The sequence below is a fragment of the Urocitellus parryii genome, chromosome 5 (genome assembly GCF_045843805.1).
Source record: "Urocitellus parryii isolate mUroPar1 chromosome 5, mUroPar1.hap1, whole genome shotgun sequence".
In the NCBI taxonomy this organism is placed as follows: Eukaryota; Metazoa; Chordata; class Mammalia; order Rodentia; family Sciuridae; genus Urocitellus; species Urocitellus parryii.
Window position 1 is genome coordinate 200,513,594 of NC_135535.1, and position 24,796 is coordinate 200,538,389.

Sequence of the window (24,796 nt, forward strand, 5' to 3'; positions counted from 1 at the left end):
CCTGCAGCATTTCTCCAAACATCACACGGAAGTCACACCACACCCTACGGACAAGGCCCCCAGAAGGGGCTCTGAACTGCAGCCTCTCAGCTCCGCTTTGCCGAGGGAGGCCAGGGGGCTGGGGGGGCGGCCTGGAAACCCGCCTTTCTCTCCAGAGAGCCTTCTGGGGCTCTGAGTACGCTGTGGAGCTTGGCTTAGAAAACTCTAGGCTCTGAAAACCTTCTGGTTATGGAAACCACTCGAAGTCTTCTAAAACCGATGCTTGAAAACAGGGGGAAAGAACTTTTGTGGTTTCAGAGACTAGAAGACCCCACTAGGCTGCGGCTTGACCAGGGTCCCCTGGGAGAGCGAGCCTCGCCAGTGCTTACGGGAAGACGGCCTGGGTGGGGGTCGACCCCCCCAAGTCCCGGAGTCTGTTCTTTCTTGACTATCAACATAAACAACCAGTTGATGTCAAACTCAGGGACAAGGAGCCTCTTAAGGTAAATATGGATGTTCCAAGGACAGGTCTGGGGATCATCAGCGAGGCCCAGGGGAGCAGCACTTTGTACTCTGCACCTCTCAAAGACCCATCTGCTCTCCGGAGCCACGAGTCTTCCTCCCACCACCCCCTGCCCTGTCAGGAAGGAACCTTTTTGGAAAACCACTTCCTGTTTTACAGCTCCTTCACAAAAGTAGAATTTCAGCCTGTCAGATCAGCTAACTCCATGCAGGGCCCTGTGGGCAGAGGGCCTCCCCTTCCCTAGAACACTCACACACACACCACCGCACACACATGCACACGTGCGCACACACTGCCCACGGGAATCCAGGCTCTCTTAAGTAGTTCAAGAAAGAACCGGGTCATGAGCGGCCTGAGATTGAGGTGGGGCAGCAGGCCACAGGGCAGGAGACAGGTGGCAGGTCTGCAGGTATTTAAACTCCAGGACCCAGACTCCCCTCTCCCACCAGCTGCCCCTCCTAGGTCTCAGGGGGTCCTGGACCTGCCTCAGGCCTGCCCCCCATCACATGCCCTGAGGAATGGCCGAGCAGCAGAGCTTATCTGAGCCAGGATAGGATGCATGACCAAAAAGGGAAGCCCCGAGACCGCCGACCACAAGCCGGTCACGGGAAGGCCTGCTGTCCAGACCGAGAACACTGAACAAAAAAGAAGAACCAGTCACTTGAGCTATCTTGGTACATTTTTCCAGAGCTTTGTTAACCCTATTCTGGCTGCTGTTAGGATAGGAAGAGGACAGCCATCCTGGTGGGGTCGATTTGGGGTCTGTGATCTGAAAAAGAGGCCAGCTTCTCGTCCATGGCCCTAGACACGCCAGATCACAGCCTGGACAGGGTCTCTCGCTCCCTGAGGAGACCTAGTGTGCCCAGCTGCCAACACACCCCTGAAGGGGCTACAAAAGGACCCTGCCTGGGCCTTCCAGGTCGGGGACTGTGGACGGCAGTGTCTGCACCTCGGCGAGCTCCTTTCAGGCTCCCCCGGTCTGGGCCTTTCCTGGCAATGCCTCTGCTTGCCCACAATGCATCAAGTGAACTCACTCTCAGACCCAGAGGCACCCTCCACTCAACGGCAAAGCCCTGCTCACCTAGCACAGGGAAGGACGTGGCTGGGCCTGTGGGTTCCTCTCCCTTACTCGGGAAACATGCTGCTGTTTGCCACTAGGAACATGAAAATCTGCTTTGCTTCACATCCCCATGACTAATGGCCTCCACGTCCCCAACTTCTATGGAAACATCCCACAAGAAAAGTGTGCGCTGGAGTCCTCCTTCTTCCCTCCCAGCAGCTCCTCTGCCACCAGCCAGCTCAGCCCAAGAGCCCGGACACTCTCTGGGCCTCACACTGGCCCCCCGCCCTGCACACCTGTCCTACCTTCTTCCCTAGCTCCCACCCTCCAATGGCCTCAGGATTTTCCAACACCTCTTTCTTCCTATCTTCTTTGGGCTCTTGCCCCTCTGTCCCCTCCCTAAATTCTGGGGTTCCCCAACTACATGCTCTGCCAAGGTTTCGGCCCAACATTCTTCCCCAGGCCCATGTGCCAACTGATCCCTAGCAATGTGGATAGGGATGTCCCATTAATACAGCAACCTTTTTACCAAGAGCAGGGCTGTCCCTGCTGGTCAGAGGTCCTGCAGCCTCTCCTCCAGGAAACGGACACCAGACGCCCTCTGACACCCACACGGCCCCCAGGCTCCCTCTGGCTCTGCTCGCATCACTCTGAACGCACCTCCCATCATCTCATCCCTCTCCATCCTGAGACCCTGCCAGAGGCACCATGGGAGATGACGCACAAGAGCACCAGGGGACCAAGCCACCAACTGTGTTCACGTCGACTTCAGAAAGAGAACGAGGCAAAGAAAGTACTGAGTCGATGATAGGAGAGAATTCCCCAGAACTGGCCAGGAGATGGGAGGAGGTTGAGGGAGGAACAGATGGTGGGACAGACAGCAAGAAGAACCAACCCAGGCACCTGCAGGGCTCGGAGGAGGTGACAAGAGGCATGGCCAAGGGCAGGGACCAGGTCACCAGGTAGAAGGGAGAAGGAGGGCAGCAGAAGGAAGATGTTAGTCGCCCAGGTCCTTGACCCCTGCCAACAACCCCAAGCAGTGGCCACCTCCCTGCTCCCTTCCTCCAGAAGATGGGAATTTTCTTAAGAAGTTGACTGAGGGGGGCTCCAGACAGAGGCAGGAAGGACGGCAAAGAGGAGCTGCCAAACGGGATTCAAGAGGCTCAGTGAGGCCTCAAACATAGACCCCAGCAACCTCTCCCACCCAACAGAGGAACACATCGCCCTGTGGCCCACCAGGAAGAGACCGGAGGGATCTCATCTGGAGAAAACAAAAACATAAAAGCAGAAAATGAAGGTAAAGTTGAAATCTTCAGTAGGGACCAAATGCCAAATAGATGAAGACAGGAGGAAAGAATAAATAAAATTATGGGCTCAGTCCAGGGATTAGGGTCACCACTGGAAAAGAGACCAGAACCAGTTAGGTGGTGCCCCCTGTGGTCCCCGCCACTGGGCAGCTGAAGAAGGAAGATCCCTGGAGCACAGAAGACCAAGACCAGCCTGGACACCATAGTGAGACCTGGTCTCAGGGAAGAAAGGAGAGGACAGAGGAGAGACAAGCCCCCCAAACAGAAGAAGCTAAAAAAAGAAAAAAAAAAAGTAGAAGCCATCATCTTAGCAAGGCAGGAGGCTGAGGCAGGAGGATTGTCAGTTCAAAGCCAGCCTCAGCAACGTGGCGAGGTCCTCAGCAACTTAGTGAGACCCTGTCTCAAAATAAATATAAAAAGTGCTGCAGATGCGGCTCAGTGATAATGCCCCCCTGGGTTCAATCCTTGGTATTGAAAAAAAAATAGAAATAATAGCCATAACATGAGAACATTTCCAAGAACTATAAATTTCCATATTAGGAGGCTTTACAAAGTGCCCACAAAATTCATGGACCATGTCCCTTCAAAGCCCCTGATCATACAGTTTTAGAATATTGGAACATAAAGCAGATCCTATACCATTCCAGAGGGGAAAAAAGCAAAACAAAACAACTTACACATAAAACACTGATGCTGAGAAGCAGGAGACGATGGAACAGGCTGAGGTGTGCTCCGCGCAGAGCACTCGCCGAGCATGAGCAAGGCCCCGGGTTTAATCTCGGGTACCACCATCACCCCACCAAAAGAAGAGGATGACCGTGGGACAATGTCCTCAAAACTCCAAACCTGAGCTTGGCCAGAAGGCCAAGAAGTGACTGTGCCTGCAAGATTCTCAGTGAGTTGCAACCTAGAATTCCTCCACATCAGTGAACTGGGAGAGACGGAAAAAACTAACAGTGTCACTCCACTGTCCTCACACCTCCAGCTGCCCAGGTCCCTTTCTCAGCTGTTGCTGTCTGTGTGCCACCAAAACAAGGGAATGATGTGGCAGAGGAGGAACCAGGTCCCGGAAACTGAAGCCTTTACCCTGTGGCACAAAGAGGGCAGAGGTGTGGAGCAGTGGTCAGAGAGCTGTCCCCAGGAAAGCCAGGCTACAGGGACAATCGAACAGCATCAAGCTGAACAATGCTGTGGGCCAGTGGGGAATGTGAACATTGGAAGAACAAAAAATGGTCCAAGAAGGAAAACGTAAGGCAGGTGCCTGTAATCCCAGCCACTGGGGAGGATGAGACAGGAGGATTGTAAAATTGAGACCAGCCTAAGCAAACAAGGGAGGCCCTCAGCAACTTAGTGAGACTCTATCTCAAAATAAAAAGGGTTGTCGATGTGGCTCAGTGGAAAAGCATCCCAGGTTCAATCTCCAGTACCAAAAAAAAAAGGAAACTATAATAGTAAGCAAGCACCTCTTTGCAAACAATAAGCAATAAATTCTTCATTGTAAAAATGTCACAAAGATCTAAGTAAGCAACCCCTGAGCTACTGCAGGAAGAAGTTGTATATAATAAAATAAAAAATAAAAAGAACTGGAGATGTAGCTCTATGTAGAACTCCCCATGTGGGGTGGGAGTGGGGGGACAAAGGTCACATCCCACAGGCTGCGGCCAGAAAGAATGCCCAAACCAGAGGCCAAGGAAAGTGCTGAGGGAAGAGAGAATGGCTCCTTATTATATCCATTTGTGAAGTGAGTGAATGTATTTGTTCCAAGGAGCCTATGTCACCAGAGAGTGTTTGCCTAGCCTGAGGCCCTGGGTTCATCCCAGCAGCACAGAAAGTAAATAAATAAATCCCTAAAAACATACTCAGTAATGAGATCAAATGACAGCATTAAACAAAAGAGATAAAAACAACCAATACCACAGGACCCCCAAAACTCTGTCAACCCCACCATACTATTAAAATGCAAAGTGCTGTTAGGTTGAAAGGCCAGGGCAAGTCACCCTCAGAGCTGTGATCATTAGAAACCTTGCTCCACCCCCACTCTCGGTGTGGTTTTCACAAATCTGTACCAGCTGCCTGGCAATCCCGGCCACAGAGAGACCGGCCCGCTGTGCTGTGCGTGTGCTGACTGACGGATGAATGAATGAAGACAGGGGCAGCCAAAGAACAAACACCTTGTTGGAGTTTTTTCTGAGGTCTGATACGACACAGATGCTGGTCTGTTTTCAAAGCTAGCGATAGCTCCCGAGCTCCCGCGCTAATTCAAGGAGGAAAGGCACTTGAGAGGAAAAAAAATGTCAACCATAAAGACACTGAATGGGAGGGAGGGGCTTTGGGAGCCAAGTGCGGATGTGACACCTGAAAGATACAGCAACCACGGGGGCCCCCACGGAGGGGGTGGGACATGTCACCCTCACAATTTTCTAAGTCCCCCGCATGTCCCACAATAAATGCAGAGTGTCAGGACCCTACTAAGCCAGGGGGCTGCTTTGCCTGCCGGCCAAGTGACAAAGCAGGGACCGGGAAGGCAGTGGCAAGCCAGTGCTGCTCCACTATTCGGTGCTTTGGAGAATAAAAGCCCCAGCAGGATGGGATGTGAGTCCAGCCCTCAAAGTCCATGGCCACGGCTGAGACTGCAGGGCCAGGGGACAGTCCTGCTGCCTGTGGAGCCCCCAGGAGCTGACCGCCTGAATACAGGAAGTGACAGCACACTGTGGTCCAGGCCTGATTCTAGGCGCTCGGATACCACAGGGAAGATGAAGCCGCACGACAGAGGGAAAGACAGAGCCAGGAAACCAACAAGCGATTATACAAGCTATCTGAAGTCAGGGAGTGCTGCATGAGTCAAGTCAAAGGAGGAAAAACAGACCCAACAAGGTTCTCTTTAAAATAACCCAGGCAAAAATCAAGATTTGCATCAACCCCACAACTGCCTCAGTTGACTACAGAGATAAACCCTCCCACGCCTCCCTGCTGGGCCAGATGTGATAAGTGTGATTGCGAAATTCAGTTAGGCCCAGTCCAGTGCCTGCGTCCTCCTCCACTTCTGAAAATAAGAGACTGTCTTACGCTGACTCCCTAGTTTTACTTCCTGTGCTGAAGGACACAGGAGAGAGACCTCACAGGCTGGAGTCAGGGACCCGGGTTTGCTTCCTGGTGCAACAAATTGGGTGGCCTTAGGTGAGCTGCTGCTTGACCTCTCAGACCACATCCCTGCACCTGTGAATGGGAGCAGTCCAGAGGCTCCAGGCAATGACCCACACCAAGCCCGGACACCCCAGGGTCACTGATGCCTCTGTCCTTCCCAACACCAGCTGCTTTCTTAGGCAGCTGGCAGGTAAAGGTGACATTCATGGTACTGAAGTAATCGCCTGGCACATTCCAGGCTTCAGCCTTCCAGAGTCTTAAGATGCGCATCAGGGATGGGGGCCTGGGGAGGGGCTGCCCTGTTGTATATGCCTCTCTCTAGGGTGTGGACAGGCAGTGCCACCTAATACCATACCTGCCCCATGGACACTGAAGTCCTACAGAGGCTTTCCAGGGCCTTGGCATGAGGAGATCTCCTTGCTGTGGCACCCAGATTCCCAGATGTGGCCACACCTGACCCCAGCCTCCTCTGCAAACAGAACCCTTCCACCTCCTTGTCATCTTACAGGGCTGGTCTTCCCATATGCTGTCCCGGCTCCTTGGGTACACTATCCCCCACCCCCAGCCCCCAATTCAGGACTCAGCTTTGAGTCACTTCCCCCTGAGGGGCCCCACTGGCCACCCACTGCCTGGGCTCCCACAGGCCCCCCACTTCCCATTTCTATTCTCACCACACTTGCAAGGTCTACTCCCCAAAGCAGCTCACCCCTGAGGTGTCTCCAGGGCTTCTCAGGATGCCTGATGCTGAGCGGGTGCTGCCCACAGTCGCGGTGACTTCAACTGAACAGACGAACACAGAGCAGACGTGCAGGCCATTTGCCTGGGTGACCTGAGCACTGGTTCAAGTCTAGCTTTGCCATGGCACCGGGGGGGGGGGGGGACCTCAGCTTCCTGGTCTACACTGCAGGTGAGCTGGCCCTAACACTCTAAGAACAATGGGCATCTATCAGCCCTGACACCGAGCTATGAGGTTGGGTACATCTGTTGCACAGGTCAGCAGGTACTGCTGGCCCTGGGCCCTGTCCTGGGTGTGGGGGACAAAGGGGAACCAGGAGTACTCCTGCCCTGAAGAACTCCAGCCCCGAATCTTACCTGTCCCCTCATCTCTCACGTCCCCCTGCGGCCTTCACCACCTACGACGCTCCAGTCAGAGTCGTCCAGAGGAAGAAGATACCAGGAGAAACAAAGGCCCTGCCCAGTGGGCAATTTGTCTTAGAATCTGTCCTCGTCGCTCCAGAGAAGGAGGTGGGGAGGGAAGGCCACGATGCTCCCTCTTGGGGAAAACGTATCTGAGCCTGGAAGAGCTCAGAACAAACCAGCGTTGGGCATTTTCCAAGCGGTGGACCGCGGACAATGGCAGCTGGCCCCCTGAATTCAGGCTTTTGGAGATGGAGACTCCATCCCTGGCAGCCCACAAGCCACATCTGTCTGTGAAGATGTTTTGTTGGGCAAGCAAGGTTTTAAATTTTTAAAAAATGAGTTCAAATATTTAAAAGTCGGATGATTTCACATTAAGACCCCGAATGGCCAGCTTCTCTGGAAAACCAGCTGCAGGGGTGGACAAGAGGGAGAAGGAGCTTGGGACAAAAGGCCCCACAGGACCCTGGGACAAAGAGTAAGCAAGCCAACACCTGAGCACCCCATCATCGGGCTCATGGGGACAGAACAGAGGAAACCCTGCCAGCCACAAGCCCCACACAGGCAGCCCGGGCCCCACATCTGCAAGCCAGCAGCCTCACGGAGCTGGTAGCCCTGTAAACCAGGTCTCATCCCCACCGATCTAAGGCCTCCCTCTTAACCTCACCCACCTCCTTTACACCCAGCCTTCAATGGCAGAAAATGCAGCCAACATGGGGAATTAAAGGCTACCTCCAATAAAGAACACACATCTACTAGGAGAACCATCAGACACTCTCGTGCGGGGTGTCTACCAACTACAAAGCACTTATAAAGATATACTAAATAATTGACAATCCATCTGATGAACGCTGTGCTTTTATCACTACTCATCTGCTGATCGTTTTACTATGTCCAAAAATGCCAACGTGGCAAACTCTGGGGAAGCATCCTCATGACTTATTCATGAAGAGAAAGATCGCACACAATGGCAAACGCTAAAGGACATAAATCATTATTTTTACTCTAAATATTGGCCCATTTGGACAGCTCCATTGAAACATGGATTGACTCTCTTTTTCAAATTATTAATATTTGATCAACATAAAATACCTAATCAGAAGCTTAAATTTTCCCCCCAGTCTAATATAAATCAGGCTTCTTTAGGCAATTTCAAAATCTATGAAGCAAGCAGCTATAACTAGATAAGAAAAGGGAAACACATGATCAAGAAAATGATCACAAGGTAGAAAGAAATACCTGCTTCTTATCTTGCAATTTCTTAAAATCTTCACATGCTAGCCAGAACAAAACATTTTCTTCACTGAATTCCTTTTTCAAAAATTCCTATGAATCAAAAGGAAAAAAATATCATACAGTATTCTACTTAAAAAGAAAAGAAAAAGATGCATTTTCCTTCAAGAAATGATTTGGCAAAAATTCAACAGATGAGGCTGGTTCAATTACCCTTTGAGAACTCCACCCTGAAAATAAAGAGCATGTTTAATGTTAAAGCTAGAATTTCATATGCATTTGACCTTAATGGCTTTGACACTGTAGAGAACAATAAAAATGAAGCAGGACTCTACTTGCATTTCTTAGCTGACAATAAATTACCAAAAAGTAAATTAAAGTGGGAAATGTATTAGTTCCTTCCAGCCACTGTTTAAACAAAGTACATTCCTACAAAACCAGGCCCATTTTTTTTTTAAACAAAAGAAAAGAAAACATATTAAGCATGTCTAAAACACTACAATAACGGCTATTTTAAGTTGGAGGTGTGTTTTCTTTCGGCAGCGGTTGGGAAGTTGGTGCGTGGACAGCATTTCGGCCGGGTGGAGGCTTCCCTGACATCTAGATGATGCTCAGTGGCTTGGTATCTGGGACCCAGGAGCCTTGGCGCAACCTGCCACTCCTCTCCCCCTGACAGGGACCCACAGCATCCTGGCCCCACACCTCAAAGACAGACGTTGCTGAGGTTCATTCTCAAAATTCCCATGTGGTCCTCCAACAGGCAGCTGGAGGTCTGCTGGCTGAAAACGTCAGTTCTAGGTGGCACCGACAATACCCCATCCATCTGCCTCCTCTTGGAGGTTCTCTTCTCCAAAGACACTATTGTCTCTATTGACATTTCAGAGAGACCTAGGCCACACCTCCCAGGCAGCCCAGAGATGGAAATTCTCCATACAGACTCCACCCCTGGGCTCAGTACCTTCTCCCCATCGCCTCCCACCCCACGAAAACCAGGGACAGACCAGCTGCCCCTCGGTGTCACGCCCTGGCTATCTGTGAGAGCACTGTCAACATGACCACGACAGATGGGAAGTTCTGACTCTCCAGTTGGGACAGTGTTCAAGATCGGCCTGTTTCCCCCCAAAGCCCTCTAAACCTCATGTGTCACATCGATCCCAGTTAACAATGAGGAAGGCGAACCCGGAATCTCTTCACGCCTTCTGGGTCTTCCAGCAGACTCTCCAGGGAGGTTGCCCACTTGGCTGTGGTCTTGAGGCTCTGGTGGCTGCTGCTGGAACTGCCATCACTGTCATGGATGTCTGCAAAGCAAAGTTCAGACCACGGTCAGGGGCCCAAGGACACTGCTGTTCATCTGCACACGGTGGTCACCCTCGCCGCCCCAGCCCACAGATGTTAAGCTTCACGCCAGGCTCTGTTAGGCGCCTGACGTAATGACTCACTCCAGTGAGACAGGCGCTAGTACTTCCCGTATTGTGCACATAGGAAAACCGAGGCGCAGCAGATGAGGGGCTTGCCACTTTCTGACACGTCCACCGGCCAGCTCACAGGCATTCCTAAAGTCTCACTCCAGCTGCCTCCCCTACCAGAACCCGGGCTCCCCAGCACTCCTCCCCGACCTGCTGCAGGCAGCCATCGTGACTGTGCAGAGCGGTGACTATTCGCAGGACTGACTCCCGCTAATCTGAAAATTCCTGCCCGTCATCATCGTATCTATTTGCCAGCTCCTACCTTGTTGCCTGGCATAGAAAACCATGGAGCAGAAAGGACCAGGACCAGTGTAAGGATGCAAAATCAAAGGGGTTGCCAAAGTACTCAGAAATCAAGGTAAATAAACTGGGGATTGAACCCAGGGGCACTTTAAGACTAAGCCACATCCCCAACCCTTTTAAGGTTTTATTTTGAGAAAGGGTCTCACTAAGTTGGCAAGTCTGTCCTTGAACTTGTGATCCTCCTGCCTTGGCCTCTCTAGTTGTTGGGGTTATCAGGTATGTGCTACCGAACCCAGCTTCATTCGATTTCTTTAAAATTAATCAAAAAAACATATGATGAACAGAATACCAAAGTTTAAACCAAGACAGGATCATTCTTCTGATTTTCCATTTAGACTCAACTTCCAGGACGGCTCAGCATCCCACTGTTACATACTGGTCTTTGTTTAAACTTTTGATATTTGGTTCATCATGAATATTTTTATGTAATTTTAATATTTTAAAACACTATATTAACTATCGATTCCCTTGAGGCCTGAACTTTCAGTGCATAGCGTGAATGGGTGACGACTCTGCGTCCCAACATCTCTCACCGACCAACCAACACAAGACATTGAAATCTTGTCTTTCTTGTCTTTTTTTAGGGTTGGGGCTGGAACTCAGGGCCTGGCAAATGCTAAGCAAGTGTTCTACCACTGAGCTACGTTCCCAGCCTTTAATATCCCCTTGACCAAAGGAAAGAGGACAAGGGATCTCCACTAAGGCACTGAGGCCAGTGCAGGAGGAAGCGACAGCACAGACACGTCTCCTTCTACAGGATCCAGACTCAAGGAAAAGCCACTGAGAAGTCACTCTGGTTGGACTCAGATCCAAAACCCAGCTTGGCAATCCAAACTATAAGACCTTGGGCAAAATTCTGAGAGAGTATACCCCTGACCTCTAGGGTGACCCTAAGGATTCAAAAAGGAAGCTCTAACAGCATGTTTCACAATGGCTAGTGGAGAGGATTTTGAATGCTCTCCAAAGAAATGATAAATGTTTGAGGTGGCAGATATACCAACGACCTGATCTCATCATTACCCACTGTATTGAAATGCTACATGGCACCCTGTACAATTATGTGTCAATTGGGGAAGTGTATCAGGGACCTGGGAACATACTTGGGCCACAACAAGCTCTGAACAAGTGTTAGTTCCTTTCTCCCTTCCCTGAGATAATGACCGTAATACTTTTTCCCTAATGACTTTTTTTTTTTAACAAGAAACATGTTTTTATAAGCAAAGTTTAAATCTAGTAGAAAATAAACTTTTAATTAAGAAATCAATGAAGCAAAATTTTAAACAATAAGTACTCATCCAAAAAAGGAACAAATAAAGAAAACCACTTTAAAGGATTAATGAAGTCTTATAAATATGAATTGCTACAAATAGCTATTCCACTAGAAATCTTCTTGACCATTCCACTAAAAATCTTCTCGAAGCAGGGCGCGGTGGTACACGCCTGTAATCCCAGGGACTCGGGAGGCTGAAGCAAGAGGATCTCAAGTTCGAAACCAGCCTTGGCAATTTAGCAAGGCCCTAAGCAACTTAGTGAGATCCTGTCTCAAAATAAAAAGTAAAAAAAGGCTAAGGATGTGGCTCAATGGTTAAGCGCTCCTGGGTTCAATCCCCAATACAAAAAAAAAAATGTTTTTTGAAGAAAATTCTTATCAAAACACACTGGGTTTAATAGAAGCAGCTTCAAGAATACCTGATGTTCTGTTAGAGTGGAAAATATACACATTAACTGCTTAATCCACTAAGACTCCACCTCCTAGCCCCTTAGGCTGAATAAAATAAAACAGAAGTACAAATCCAGCCGGGACTGTGTTTCAATATGCAGTGGTGATGGAGTACCTAAGAGAGGAATCTATTATTGGGAACAAATCCATTCCTCTAATGAGAAGAGAAGTCACTGGGCCACATCACCAAACAGACCTGATGGTTTTCTAAAGTGCCCCAGCCAGTATGTGGATATGAAATGAGCTCCTTGCTCTCTTTGTCCCTGCTGGGATGGCAAGCTCCTGAACAGAGCGTCTTCCCAAATTTCAAATTCAAAGATCATCATTAAGAGAAATTTCTGCATCAGTTCATTCTGCCAAGCATCCCACTCACTCACTCTTCTGCTCTTTGCCCAGAGAACACAGTCTGACGGTTCACTCCACTTCCCCAGCAGATCCTCTCTTAAGTAAATAAACCCAGACACACAGGATGCCGTTCCAGGAACCACCTCAGGCTGCCCCTGCCATTGCAGAACTACTACTGGGGCTGGGAGTTTTCAACTTTGGTCTGAAAGGATTCCAAAACCTTGACATTCTTTTCTATAAGAATCCAAACCACAGACAGGGGTTTTCGCTGCAACACTATCTTGAATATCAATATACACATGGATTCCCATTTGCCAACAGGGAGCCAGGAGAGCTAAGACAGCTAGCCACAGGGCCACAGTGGCTGACACCACTTTCATTCAGAGGTGATCAAACCTAATATGCTAATCATTTTTGCACATTAGGATTCTACATCAGCTTTCCTTTGAGCTAAAAATCTTATAAACTCAAAACCCACTCATTTGGTCTCACCCTTTATAGACTGGGTATCAAAAGTCCAGAGGGGAAATGACCTGTCCCAGGGGACCTGGCTAAGGAACTGAAGGTCAGAATCAGCACTGGGAGCTCCACCTAAGGGAAACTGCCCCTAGCAGGATCACCTCCATGGGGCTGCAGGGTCCCTTAGGACATAGACAACAGATGGGCCCTCCATTTGATTCTCTCTTGAACTCCTATTCCTGCATCAAGAATAAGGAAATAACATCCACAGTTGATACCATCACAGAAGAGCATGGAATTTTTAGGAATGGAGTAGAAAGCACACCAATGGGAAGCTTCTCTCAGTAGCCATGTTACTGGTTTCCTGGCTTTGGCATCCTGGATAAAGAGAAAGTCCTTCTTGCCTTCTGCTCACTTTCTGCCCCAGAGCTGCCCAATAGGTGTCTCCTACTCCCTAACTATCTATCATGTTTTCACTTTGCCCAGAAATATTGGTCTGAATTTTTCCTAGACTTCCAGATTGGCTTTCAAGGTTTTGGGGTTTTTTTTTTAATTTATTTTTTTTTTAGTTGTTGATGGACACCATACCATTATTTTATTTATTCATTTTTTATTGGGTGCTGAGTATCAAACCCAGTGCCTCACACCTGCTAAGCAAGCGCTCTACCGCTGAGCCACAACCCAGCCCTCCCCCGCCCCACTCTTAAGTTTTATTAATGCTTTTGGCTGTGTTCCCCTCCTCTTTAAATCCTTCTCGATTGGTATCAGTATAGACAGATCTTGATAGAGCAGCATTTGCAAAGGCCATCCACTTTTTGGCGTCTGTTAGTCTATTTTTCATAACTGCAGTGAAATATCTGTGGCAGGTTAATTTATAAAGAAAAGCAGTCTACTTGGGCTCATGGTTCTGGAAGTACAAGGCTGAGAGTCATGGCCATTTTGCCAGCAGAATCCTGAGATATCAAGGCATCACAGGCGAGAGATAGGGAGCACACATGTGTGTGTCTCTGCTAGTTTTTCTTCTTTCTTTTCTTAGAAAGCCAAAAGGATTCAATCCAGGGGCTCCACCCTGATGACCTTATTTAATCATAACACCTCCCAACAGCCCCACCTCTAAACACCATAGTCCAGTACATTTCCACCTTCTTTTTTTTAAATTTTGTGGTACTGGGGATTGAACCCAGGAGTGCTTTACCACTGAGTCACAGCCCCAGCCCTTTTTATATTATTTTTTTAATTTTGAGACAGGGTCTCACTAAGTTGCTTGGGGCCTCACTAAATTGCTGAGGCTGGCCGTGAATTTGCAATCCTCCTGTCTCAGCATCCCGAGTTGCTGGGATTACAGGTGTTTGCCATTGTGCCCAGCCAGCTCAGTTTCCACCTCCTTAATACATCCCAACGGGGATTAAATTTCAACAAATGAACTCTAAAGGACACATTCACACCATCCAAATCAAATGTCTCTCTTTTCCAAGTCACTATCCCCAGCCTCAATCCAGTCCATCTGACACTGCCCTAGAGATCGCCCCGAACCCAGGACATCTGTCACTTGGGGTCCACTCCTCAGACTTCCTCTATCTTCAGAAGTGCACCAAGTCAGGGATTCCTGAGCCTCCCGGGTTCACTTTAAAGGTGATTTTCAGTCCAGCAATGTACAGGAGAAATAAATAACCCTGCTCAACAGCAAGCAGGTTACTTCTGAGCTGAGCAATAAGACAATACCAAGATTTCACTGCCGCCCAATTTCTGGCCTTCAGATCCAGAAATTTCCAATACTCTTTTATCCTTTTTCATTGGTAAAAAGTTCCTTTCGTTGATTATACAAGAAAGCAGGTTTGCAATGCATACATAGTAAAAAAGTTAGCCATGTTCTCCTAACAGCTTTATGATCTCTCATGCTAATGATGAGCCATTTGTCATAGAATTTGTTTCAATTTCGTCATATTCCGTTTATTTTGTTTTGTTTTTAGTCCAGTTGTAAAACATTTGCAATGAACAAAAGTTTTTGAGTTCTATGGGTTTTCTATTTTACCTCCTAGGCTCTTTAAAGCACTTCAGATCTTCTAATTTTTGCATGCAAAATACTAATTTTTCAGTAAATTTATCTTCAGATTAATCTGTCATTAGTGGATAACATTTAAAGCTTGGAAGTTGTTTACAACATGTCAGGTTCTGTGCTGAGCTTTTTACCATGGGTCAAATCATTCAGTTCTCCCTAAAACATTCATGAGGTTAACAGCATTAACACTTTGTAAATGAAGAAACAGAGGCACAGGAATTTTCAAGTCTCACTCAGCTAGGAAATGGGAAATCATACTCCAAAGCCAGGCAGCCTGGCTCTAGGGTACCTGCTCTTTCCCACAAGGCTCCATAACTTTATTTGTAATTTTTTTTGAGGTACCAGGAATTAAACCCAGAACCTTGCACATACTAGATAAGTGCTCTACCACTGACCTACACCTCCAGCCCTTTCTAATTTTTTTTAACTTTATTTTGAAACAGGGTCTTGCTAAATTGCCCAGGCTGCCCTGGAACTTAGGATCTTTCTATGTTCCTGCCTTAGTCTCCCTAGTAGCAAATTATAGATGTGTACCAGTGTGCCCGGCTATTTTTGGTTTTGATTTCTGCTGATCTTCACACTAAGAAAGGCCTGAATGCGGGTCTGGGGATGTGGCTCAAGCGGTAGCGCGCTCGCCAGGCATGCGTGCGGCCCAGGTTCAATCCTCAGCACCACATACAAACAAAGATGTTGTGTCTGCCGAAAACTAAATAAATAAATAAATATTTAAAAAGTTCTCTCTCTCCCTCTCTCTATCTCTCTTTAAAAAGAAAGAAAGAAAGAAAGAAAGAAAGAAAGAAAGAAAGGCAGGCCAGAATGCAATAGTCTTCAAAAGGCTTAAAACAAGTACACTGGGGAAAAGTCTGAGAAAGCTAGGTCCAATTCCATGGAGGGGAAAAAAAAAAATCTTATAAGACTAGAGTGGAATCCTCTATCACATAAACACAATGTACATACGTTTGCCTTTTACATTTATGTTGTTCTCTGTGGCTTATGACTTCAGTAAAAGCCACTTTTTTTCAGAGATTGGTGTAGCACCTGCAGGTGCCTGGGGCAGGTTGCTTGCAGCCTATTTCATAATGCATTATTTATAGATGCTATGATGTCACATCTGAGACTTTCTCCAGATATTAATTCCCTAGAAATCCATACTCAAAAGGCATCTGCAACACTCAGCAGAGCTGAATGCTTCCAGTTTGGATTTCTGCTATTAACCTGCATGATTTCCACAAATATTTTAGTGTGATCTCAATATTCAACTTCCTCAACAGCAGAGGCAACTTGCATTCTCAAAGGATCTGTCCTAAATATCCCCTAAATTCACAGCATATTAAAGAAAACAAAGTAAACATTCAAGTCAAGCAGAAGGCAGAGATGTTAACCCTCCATTCCAAAGTGGTTTGGTACAACACATACCGTCCATGCTCCTTTCCAACACTCTCTACTGTGAAATGAAGTTTCAAGGCAAGTACACACTCCACAAAACTAATTTTAAAACCTCACATCACCTATACCACATCAAACACAGTACATTAAAAAAAAAATCATCCCAATTTAGAATCAGAGAGTCGTTTGTTATAGCTGGTGATCTCCTAAGCCTCCCTCGAAACTGGGTCATGGAAAGACTGTATCTAAATATGACTTAAGTGATTATCACACCAGTATCTAGCTTCTGAGAACTACCTTAGAGATATACAATGCCCCGGGAGCTGGGGGGCGGGGAGGATTGAAGTGAACTACAGTTAGCAGAAAATTATAATCAAAGTGAAAAAGTTTTAAAATAATCATGACCGCCAGCACCTGAGACAGGAACCCCAGCACAGGCTGCAGAGGGTTGGCTATACTTAGACAGGTGCTTGGGCCTCAAAGTCAAGTGCTCACACTGCCCTTCAGAGATCACCTGTGCACCTGTGACTGCAAGCACACACACACCCCAGCCTCTGCCCCGCCCAGGGCCAGGGATAAGGCCACGGGTAAAAAAAAATAAAAAATAAAAAATAAAAAATTTAAAAAAAGGCTGAGAACATCTCCTGAAGGGGCGGGGGCCATTCCTTACGTTCCATGCTCTGGGGTCCACCGGAGAAGTTCCACGCAGACCAGAAGCCCTCTGCCTTCTCAGAGCTGTTTTGAGAGAGAAAGACAGGGCCGCCGGGCTCTGGAGCACCCAGGGTCCAAATAAAAAACCAGCTTCAACATCCTCTTTTGAGCGGACCAAACAACAGATGGCCACTGGTTTCCAGTATCCACCAGAGGGAAGGAAACAAGGACGCCGAACTGTTATTTGCAGCCACCCAAGAATCCCCACTTTTCCGGCAGAGGCCCAGAACAAGAAAATGATCATCTCCATATTCATTCTCTAATGACCCAGAGGCCCTGTCCTGGGGCTGAAAATGAAGACCCTGGCATTGATTTTCTTCTCTTCCCAGAAGTCCCCCTGCTTCCTCTGGGGCCTGACATGAATGTACAAATGTACCTTCCCCCTCCCCACTCCTCCTCCTTCTCTTTGCTCTGGCTTCAAGTCAAGGTGAGTGACACTGGGGCTGGGGGTGTGGCTCAGTGATACAGTGCTGGCCTAGCACACATGAGGTCCTGGCTTCCACCACCAGCACCAAAAAGGAAAAAGAAAAAAAAAGGTAATTTAATTTTAAAAAACAAGGTAAGTGACTTTTTCCCCTCTCTAGAACCAGAAAGAAAGACCACACCATTTCTTAAGAGCAAGAGCTATGTTTTCCTCAGGGTCAGCCTGGTATCTGGCCCTCATGTATATAAATTATAAACAATCAAGATTTCCTGGGGATTGAGCAAAGCTAGGTACTGAGCAGAAGATGGCAGCTAATAAAAACAGCGGACTTAGGTTCCCTAAGCATTTCCTGTATGTAACCCTCCAAACTGCATATTACCTGGAGGTTGGTCCCATCATTGGGCCCATTTTACAGAAAAAGAAACTGAGGCACCAGAGGTGAAATAACTTGCTACAAAGAAGCAAGCAAGGAAGTGGAGGAGCTGGGTTTCCACCCAGGCTGGCTGGCTGGAGAGCCAGGAGAGCCCAGGAAATGCCAGAAAGGAAAGGCAGCATTCTTTCACTCATGGATCTTACTATGAATTCAGAAGATGTGGCCAGGAGTTCCAAGATGGAAGGGGAAGGAGGGAGAAAATGATCATCCCCATATTCATTCTCTAAGTATATTTTAACATGGTGACTGAACGACTGAATGTGCCCAGACTTGAGTCGAGTGTCCTGGTCTGCCCTTCTGAAAGGGTGGCTCTGGAAACTCCCGGGCCCCGTAGTGGCCTCTGCAGCTCTGCAGGAGTTCCTGCACTGTCAGGTACAGAGGACAGGGAAGTGACAGGTTCTAGAGCAGGGAGACCCAGGTTTGGGGACAGGACAGGGGACATCTTTGGGTGACAAAGGCACAGAAGTAGAACTGTCCAGTCCCCCCAGGGACAGAGTGGGGACTGGGGAAAACAAGGCTGGGAGGGAAGGCTAGCCAGAATGAGGGTCCCCAGGCACCAGGCATAGTGTCAACAAGGTTTCCTAAGCACTTAGCAGGCCCTCCAGAGATGGAAACTGGCCTGAGAGGGAAATTTGTCCCTGAAAGTCTGCAGGGGACTGTTCCACTCTAGCAGACACCTCCTGACAGCTCTTATCAAGGGGCTGCTGCTGCTGCCTGCCTGGGCCCCTGCTCCCACTGCCATCCCAGAGCTGCTGTAGTGGACAGCTATCTGGGGGAAGCACAAGACACTCATGAGAGTATATTTAGCACAGTTCAAACAGCAAGTCCCCAAAGCCCAGTGTCAGGGGGGCCAAAGGGATTACTCAGCCTGGAGAGAGAAGGGGCTTGTTCACCTAGGAAGCACTAGAGAATGGCCAAGCCAGGCACCTGCCTAGGTGTCCAAGTTTTCTACCAGTGAGAGAAGGACACATAAGATCAAACACAGATCAAAGTAGCCAATAAAGCACCATTAGCTCAGGCTCATGGGTCTGCAGGCTGCTCTCAGTGGGGGGTCAGAGCTGGTTCCACGGACTTAGCTGGCTCCTGCACTGACCTCACCTGGACAAAATATCACCCTCATCCTGACCTTGCTGTACCAGCAGGCCAGACCTTGATCTCCTTGAACCCCCAGGCCCAGTCAGTATGGTTCTCCAGGGAAAGCTCCCCAGCTGCCAAGATGCTTCACTGCTGAGTTGCTAAAACAAAGACATTAAATTGTTACAAATACTGTCATCTTTAAATAAAAATGTAAGCCCAGCAATAAATCTCAAACTGTTCCCAAGGGTTTAATGGGATAATGTATAACAGGCCTGGGTGGCCTGCCTGGCAGGGTGGGAATTACTCTGACACAAATCAGGGTAACCTCAGCTTTGCTTCTCAGGTGGGCACACCCCAGTAATCAACAATACAAATTCTTGTGAGGGGCAGGACAAGAGGACAGAATCCTTTGAGGGGTCCTCACATTTCAGCGGCTTAAAAAGTCAACTGGGGTGCTTGCTGAAAGTGTAGTCTACTTTCCCTGCCTCACCCCAGTCCCCAAGATTGGACTGATAAGTCTGCAAAGCTGACTTTTACCAAGACCCCTTCATTCCCACCCAGTTGGTAGAACACACTTTGAGAAACTTCTGAAAAGAGACTAAGGGAATCCTACTTTGGGTCTTAGAATTAGGGGCTAGGACCTCAAAACCCTCAGCTTAAAGACATCATGTCTAATAAGACTTTGCTGAGCCTGGCATTTTGGCACATGCCTGTAATCCCAACAACCAAGGAGGCTGAGGAAGGAGGATGGCAAGTTCAAAGCCAGCCTCAGAACTCAGAAACTTAGCAAGGTCCTAAGCAACTTAGTGAAACTGTCTCAAAATACAAAATATTTAAGGGCTGAGGATGTGGCTCAGTGGTAAAGCACCCCTGGGTTCAATTCCCAGTACCAAAAAAAAAAAAAAAAAAAAAAAGACTTTGCTGAAAAGCAAGAAAGGTCTAACTAAAGATGCTTGGGAGGCAGGACTATAGCCAGGTCCAAATCAGGGGTTCTGCAGGGGTGGATCCAACTTTTGTGGGGTCTGAGCTTATACAATTCAGAGAGCCTCTTTAAGAAAAATAATTCAAAATTACCCCCCAAAATCAGCTCAGGGTCCAGGTGGGCGTGTTGGGGCATACCTGTAATCCCAGCATCTTGGGAGGCTGAGACAGGAGGATTGTGAGTTCAAAGCCAGCCTCAGCAAAAAGCAAGGTGCTAAGCAACTCAGTGAGACCCTGTCTCTAAATAAAATATAAAATTGGGCAGCAGATGTGGTTCAGTGGTCAAGTGCTCCTGAGTTCAATCCCGGGTATAAAAGAAAAGTCAGTTCAGGGTCCAGCAGATCACTTGGCTGGCTTCCCAGTACCTCCTGCAGGTCCTCATTCCTGCTTTCTCACTAGGCTCCTTCTTTTCCTGATGTTGGGGGGTGGCCAAACTGGAGGGGCTCATGTCCTTCCCCATGAGGGGTTAAGACTTCAAACCTAAACTTCTAAGAACATCAGGCAGTTGGAGGCCAGGTATCCATGTCAACCCCTGATGGTTAGCTGCTGACCTTTCTATCATCAACCACACTTTGATGGGCTTCAGTTGGGCTTCATTGTACCTGCTCCAGATTGCTAAATCTGCCTTCAGTCTTTTTGGAGTCAACCTGGCCACATGCAAAACACAATGAATTCACATATCTCCCATGATTCAACGGTTCTATTTTCAAGTCTTCAACCCAAATGCAACCCAAATCAATGAACAACCCACTCGGGGATATTCACAGCAGCTCATTTATAGCAGGAAAAGAGAAAAGACAGAAACTCATAACTATTACACATTTATCATGTTCTCAGCATTGTCCCAGGGGCTTCACATGTTTTAGCATATATAAGCCCACAGTTTTATGAAATCCACTTTCCAGATGGGGAAAATGACCCAGAAGTATGCTGGTGTATCAACTCTCCAAGGAGGAAAAAAAAAAAAGCCTTGATTTTTAGCATTTGCTTATTTTCATAATGTAAATATCCCGCCGCAGCTAATTTCAAGTAACCTATGGTGTAGCAATTCGTTCCCATATTTTCTGAATAATTAGTAATTGGCCCTTGCAAGCCAGTTTCAGCTGGCTACAGCACATCCTTGAAATTGCAACACGGGAGGTCTAGCGACTTAGCTCAAAGTTGATGAATGATAGTCTGGGTTAGAAATAGGAGTTTAACTTTGGAATTCAGGCTCTGATCACTACTCCATGGGCCTATGCTGACAATAGGGAATGACTACCATCAACACCCACAAGGGAATCCTTAGGCTCACATGCAACACTGAAAGACTTTACATTACCACTAACACTAATGGAGCACTTAGAATGTGCTGGGCAACAATGTAAGATCTTTACAATAACCCTCTGAAGTCCAATTTTTTTTTTTAATACTGAGGATTTAACCCAGGGATGCTTCATCACTGAGCTACATCCCCAGTCCTTTTTAATTGTGAGACAGGGTCTTATTGGCCTAGAACTTGTAATCCTCCTGTCTCAGCCTCCCCAGTCACTGGGATTACAAGTGTGCACCACCACCCCGGCTATGAAGTCTAATTTTATTACAGTCATCCTAAATACTAAATGCTGTGATCTGCATAATTTGATTGGGGGCACATGCTTAAGGAGAGGGGCAGCTCCGATTATTTCTATTTTGCAGTTTCTGATTCTGCACAAAGTGGTTGCACAGCTATGAATTGATAGAGGTGGGGGTGGGATACCAACCCTGCCATTCTGGTTCCAATGTCTTCTCTTGTAACTACATACAATGTTAGGTAAAAACAGGAAACGGACCAACATGCACAGACTCCCAGAAGTATGCAGAAGTGAACCTGGAAATGAGCAATGCAGGAAAACCTGTGAACTCCTGAGCATGGGAGTCAGACAAGCCTGGGTTTGGAAGATCTCCATCACCTAAGTGTGAAGTGAGGCACGTTACCTAACACTCCTGGCTTCAGTTCCCCCTCTCATGGGGCTGTTCTAAGGGTAAAAGGAGAAGCCACAGAAGGTAGTGGACATAGCCTCTGGCCCACAGTAAGCGCTCAGAGGGTCCTAGCTATTGATATGAATCAAAAGAATAAAAGGACTGAATGAGGGGCATGGTTTCATCTCCACCGTGTGTTCTTTATCTCATCAAGATGCCACAAATTGTGGCTTAGACTAATCCAGAGTGATGGCCAAGGTGAATACTTTGTCATGTCAGGACTTCCTGGCGTGAACCACGCAGGTGTACCTGCTCCATCCTGCTATTCAAACACCTTCGTGGCCCCACTTTTTGGTTCCGCGCTGTTGCAGAACCGCCAGCCCCGGCCGGGCTGCTGAGTGGGCTGCGTGAGGTCCAGCCCTGCCGCCTCCGGGCGTGCGCGGGCACCCTTCCCACCAACGCCCACGGCGGAGGCGACGGACTCCACAAAGGGAAGCCCGCCCGCGTTCTGCTTTCGGAATCTGGGTCCCACACTACCTCCGAAGTTTGGGGGTGTTTTGGATCTCCTTTTTCTCCCAGAACATCACTAAAAAGAAAACTGAAGTTGTTCCCCTTTCGGCCAAACTTCCTCCCCGGGGCGTCTCTCGAGGCTCAGCGCTCCCGCAGCAGCGGGGACCTCGGGGGCACGAATCGCAGCAGGGAGAAGTGCCAAGTCGGCCGGGGCTCCCGTCGGGGCGGCACCGCCGAGCCTCGCCCCAGCCCAGGACGCAGGAAAGGATGCCCAGCGGGCAGCGCCGTCCCAGCCCGCCGCTCGCGGTCCCTTCCCGCGCCGCGACCCCAGCCCGCCGGCCCCGGGAGCCACTTACCTGACGGCGGCCTCTTCCTGCTCAGCCGGCTCACAGCGCGGTTGAACATCGCCGCGGGGACCCGGGGGAGGAAGGAGGAGCAGCCCGGCCGCGCGGCGGCTGAGCCCCGGCGAGGCTAGAAGGAGGAGGGCGAGGAGGAGGAGCCCGCTCAGCGCCGCCCCAGCGCGCCCGGCCCCCGCCCGCCGCCCTCCTCTCTGCTAGGCGCCGCGTGGCGCGCTCCGTGCGCCTTTCCCGCCCGCGCCGGCCCCGACCCTGGGTCCCGCCCCCAGGTGCCAGGACCGGGCAGGACCACCCAGGTGACCACAGCCCCGCGCCTGGGACTGTGTGCGCACTCCCGAAGGGAGCTCGCGCCGCCCGGGACTCAGGAACCCTGCCAAGGCGGTTAGCGCATCCAGGGCCCCTGGCCGCGCGGCGGAGCTCGCCGGAGATGCCAGCCCTCCGTGTTCCCAGCTCCCTCATCCATCCCGGGCACCCGCCCTCTCCGAGAACTGGCTCGGCGCCGCGGGCGGACCGAGCTTTATGACTGACAAATGGGGGTCACGTCCCAGATCACCGGGAAGCCGAGACCTCGCAGTTCTGCGAAGTACGTGGCCGGGGGCCTTGGGCTCCATCCGGGGATGCAGGGTCTCTGCGTGCCCTGGCCTGCCCGCCGCCCACTCCGTGGGTGTTGTGCCTCCCCACGCCCCAAATGAGGGCGAGACGTCACCGGGCCTTGCCCGCGGTGCCCACGCGAAGCCAGCCGAGCTACCGCGGGTGGGCGCCCTCTCCGGGGCCGCGCTGCGCGGGCGCCCAAACTTGAGCACTTTTTACCCTTGGTTTTGAGACTCCAGTGGCAGATCTCAGGGAATTCTGCAGGAACCCCCTGGGGTTCGAACACATCTCTAACTTTGAGGACACTTGGGTGCAGCTTTAGGCAGGGCTTTTGCGTTCAACAATGGAATCACTCAGGTCCCCCAGTCTCTTCTCCCCCCTGCTATCACCTGCTCAGCGCTGCCTTCACGCTCATTTATTTTCTCATTTCTTCTACAAAACTGCCCAAGAGGAGGTGTCATTAGCCCCATTTTCTTGAACATTTGGCTTGAAAGGAATTGTCTTTCTGGCGAGTTTTATTTTTCTCCTTGTGTATCTGGCTTTGTCTCTAAATTGGTCTTTATTTTTAGCTCTACTAATTGCTATTTTTCTAAACCGTTCCCCGTCGTCCCCCCCACCCCCATTCTTTTGCAGTATTTTCACTAGCTGGCACTTTCTTTTATATCTTCTATTCTGAGCTTCTCATTCTGCTAGTTTTTCCTTCCCCCACCCTCACCCCACAATCCAATTCTACTCCAGCTTGGCCCTCTGTGGTTTCTTCTCATTTGTCCCTTCTCAGAGTCGTTTCCCTGAGTATTAGGCAGCACTCTTCATCTCCTCGGCTGGTGGTACAGGATTTCCAGTCTTGTGGGGTTTCCAGCTTCAACTCAAAGACCACAATGATGGTGGACAGAGTTAGAATCTAACTGAGAAGCTGGCCTTTAAAAACGCTTTATTCTACCCCAGCTGGGTGGTACACCCCTGCAATCTCAGTGACTTGGTAGGCTGAGGCAGGAGGATAGCAAGTTCAAAGCCAGCCTCAGCAACTTAGCCAGGCCCTAAGCAATTTAATGAGATGGTCTCAAAGTTAAATAATAATAATAATAATAACAAAAATTCTTTAAAAAGGGCTGGGCATGTGGATCAGTGGTTAAGTGCCCCTACAGAAATTGTAGAACCCAAACGAAAAATGCTCCCTTCTCCAGAAACAAGTTTCACTGCATTGACATAATACTTAATTATAGGCCTGCCTTTTGGAAGAGTAGGATCTTAAGTGCTGGCAGGGTTTCAGATCCAAATGAGATCACTGTATTCTAACAGCAATAACAGAATTTGTGTGGCACACCTCTGGAGAAAACTTCCTCAAAGACCAAATCTCAAGTATCCCTAACACAGGAAATAAGGGGACTGGCACTGGGGAAGAAGTTCAGCACAATCAGCCACATGTTAAGCTAATTACCAGGTACACCCCACGGTATCCTCAACAACCTAGGCCTAGGACATGTTTAGGAGTCCCTCCTGAGCTAAGAACCCCAGACCCCTTCCTAAATAAAGGGAAAATATAACAGCCCCAGGTCGCTTTTACTGTCCTGTTACCATATCAGATAGTACAAAAATAAGGAACCATGGTTAAGGTTTAATGTACATAGTTTATATTGTTTTGGGGTACTGA

The 24,796-nt window shown here is 48.8% G+C and overlaps 1 protein-coding gene across 1 annotated transcript in view; it reads right to left on the reverse strand.

Annotated features, from left to right (window-relative positions):
• Rgs10 (regulator of G protein signaling 10) overlaps positions 1 to 22,660 on the reverse strand; it is a 36,685-nt gene extending 14,025 nt beyond the window's left edge. The window contains exons 1-3 of the mRNA XM_026384286.2: positions 22,555 to 22,660; positions 9,563 to 9,681; positions 8,390 to 8,476 (exon numbers count right to left, since the gene is read on the reverse strand). Coding sequence (XP_026240071.1) covers positions 8,390 to 8,476; positions 9,563 to 9,681; positions 22,555 to 22,603 — 255 coding nt within the window. The 5' untranslated portion in view covers positions 22,604 to 22,660. The remainder of the gene's footprint in view (positions 1 to 8,389; positions 8,477 to 9,562; positions 9,682 to 22,554) is intronic.
• Positions 22,661 to 24,796: the final 2,136 nt, after the last annotated feature.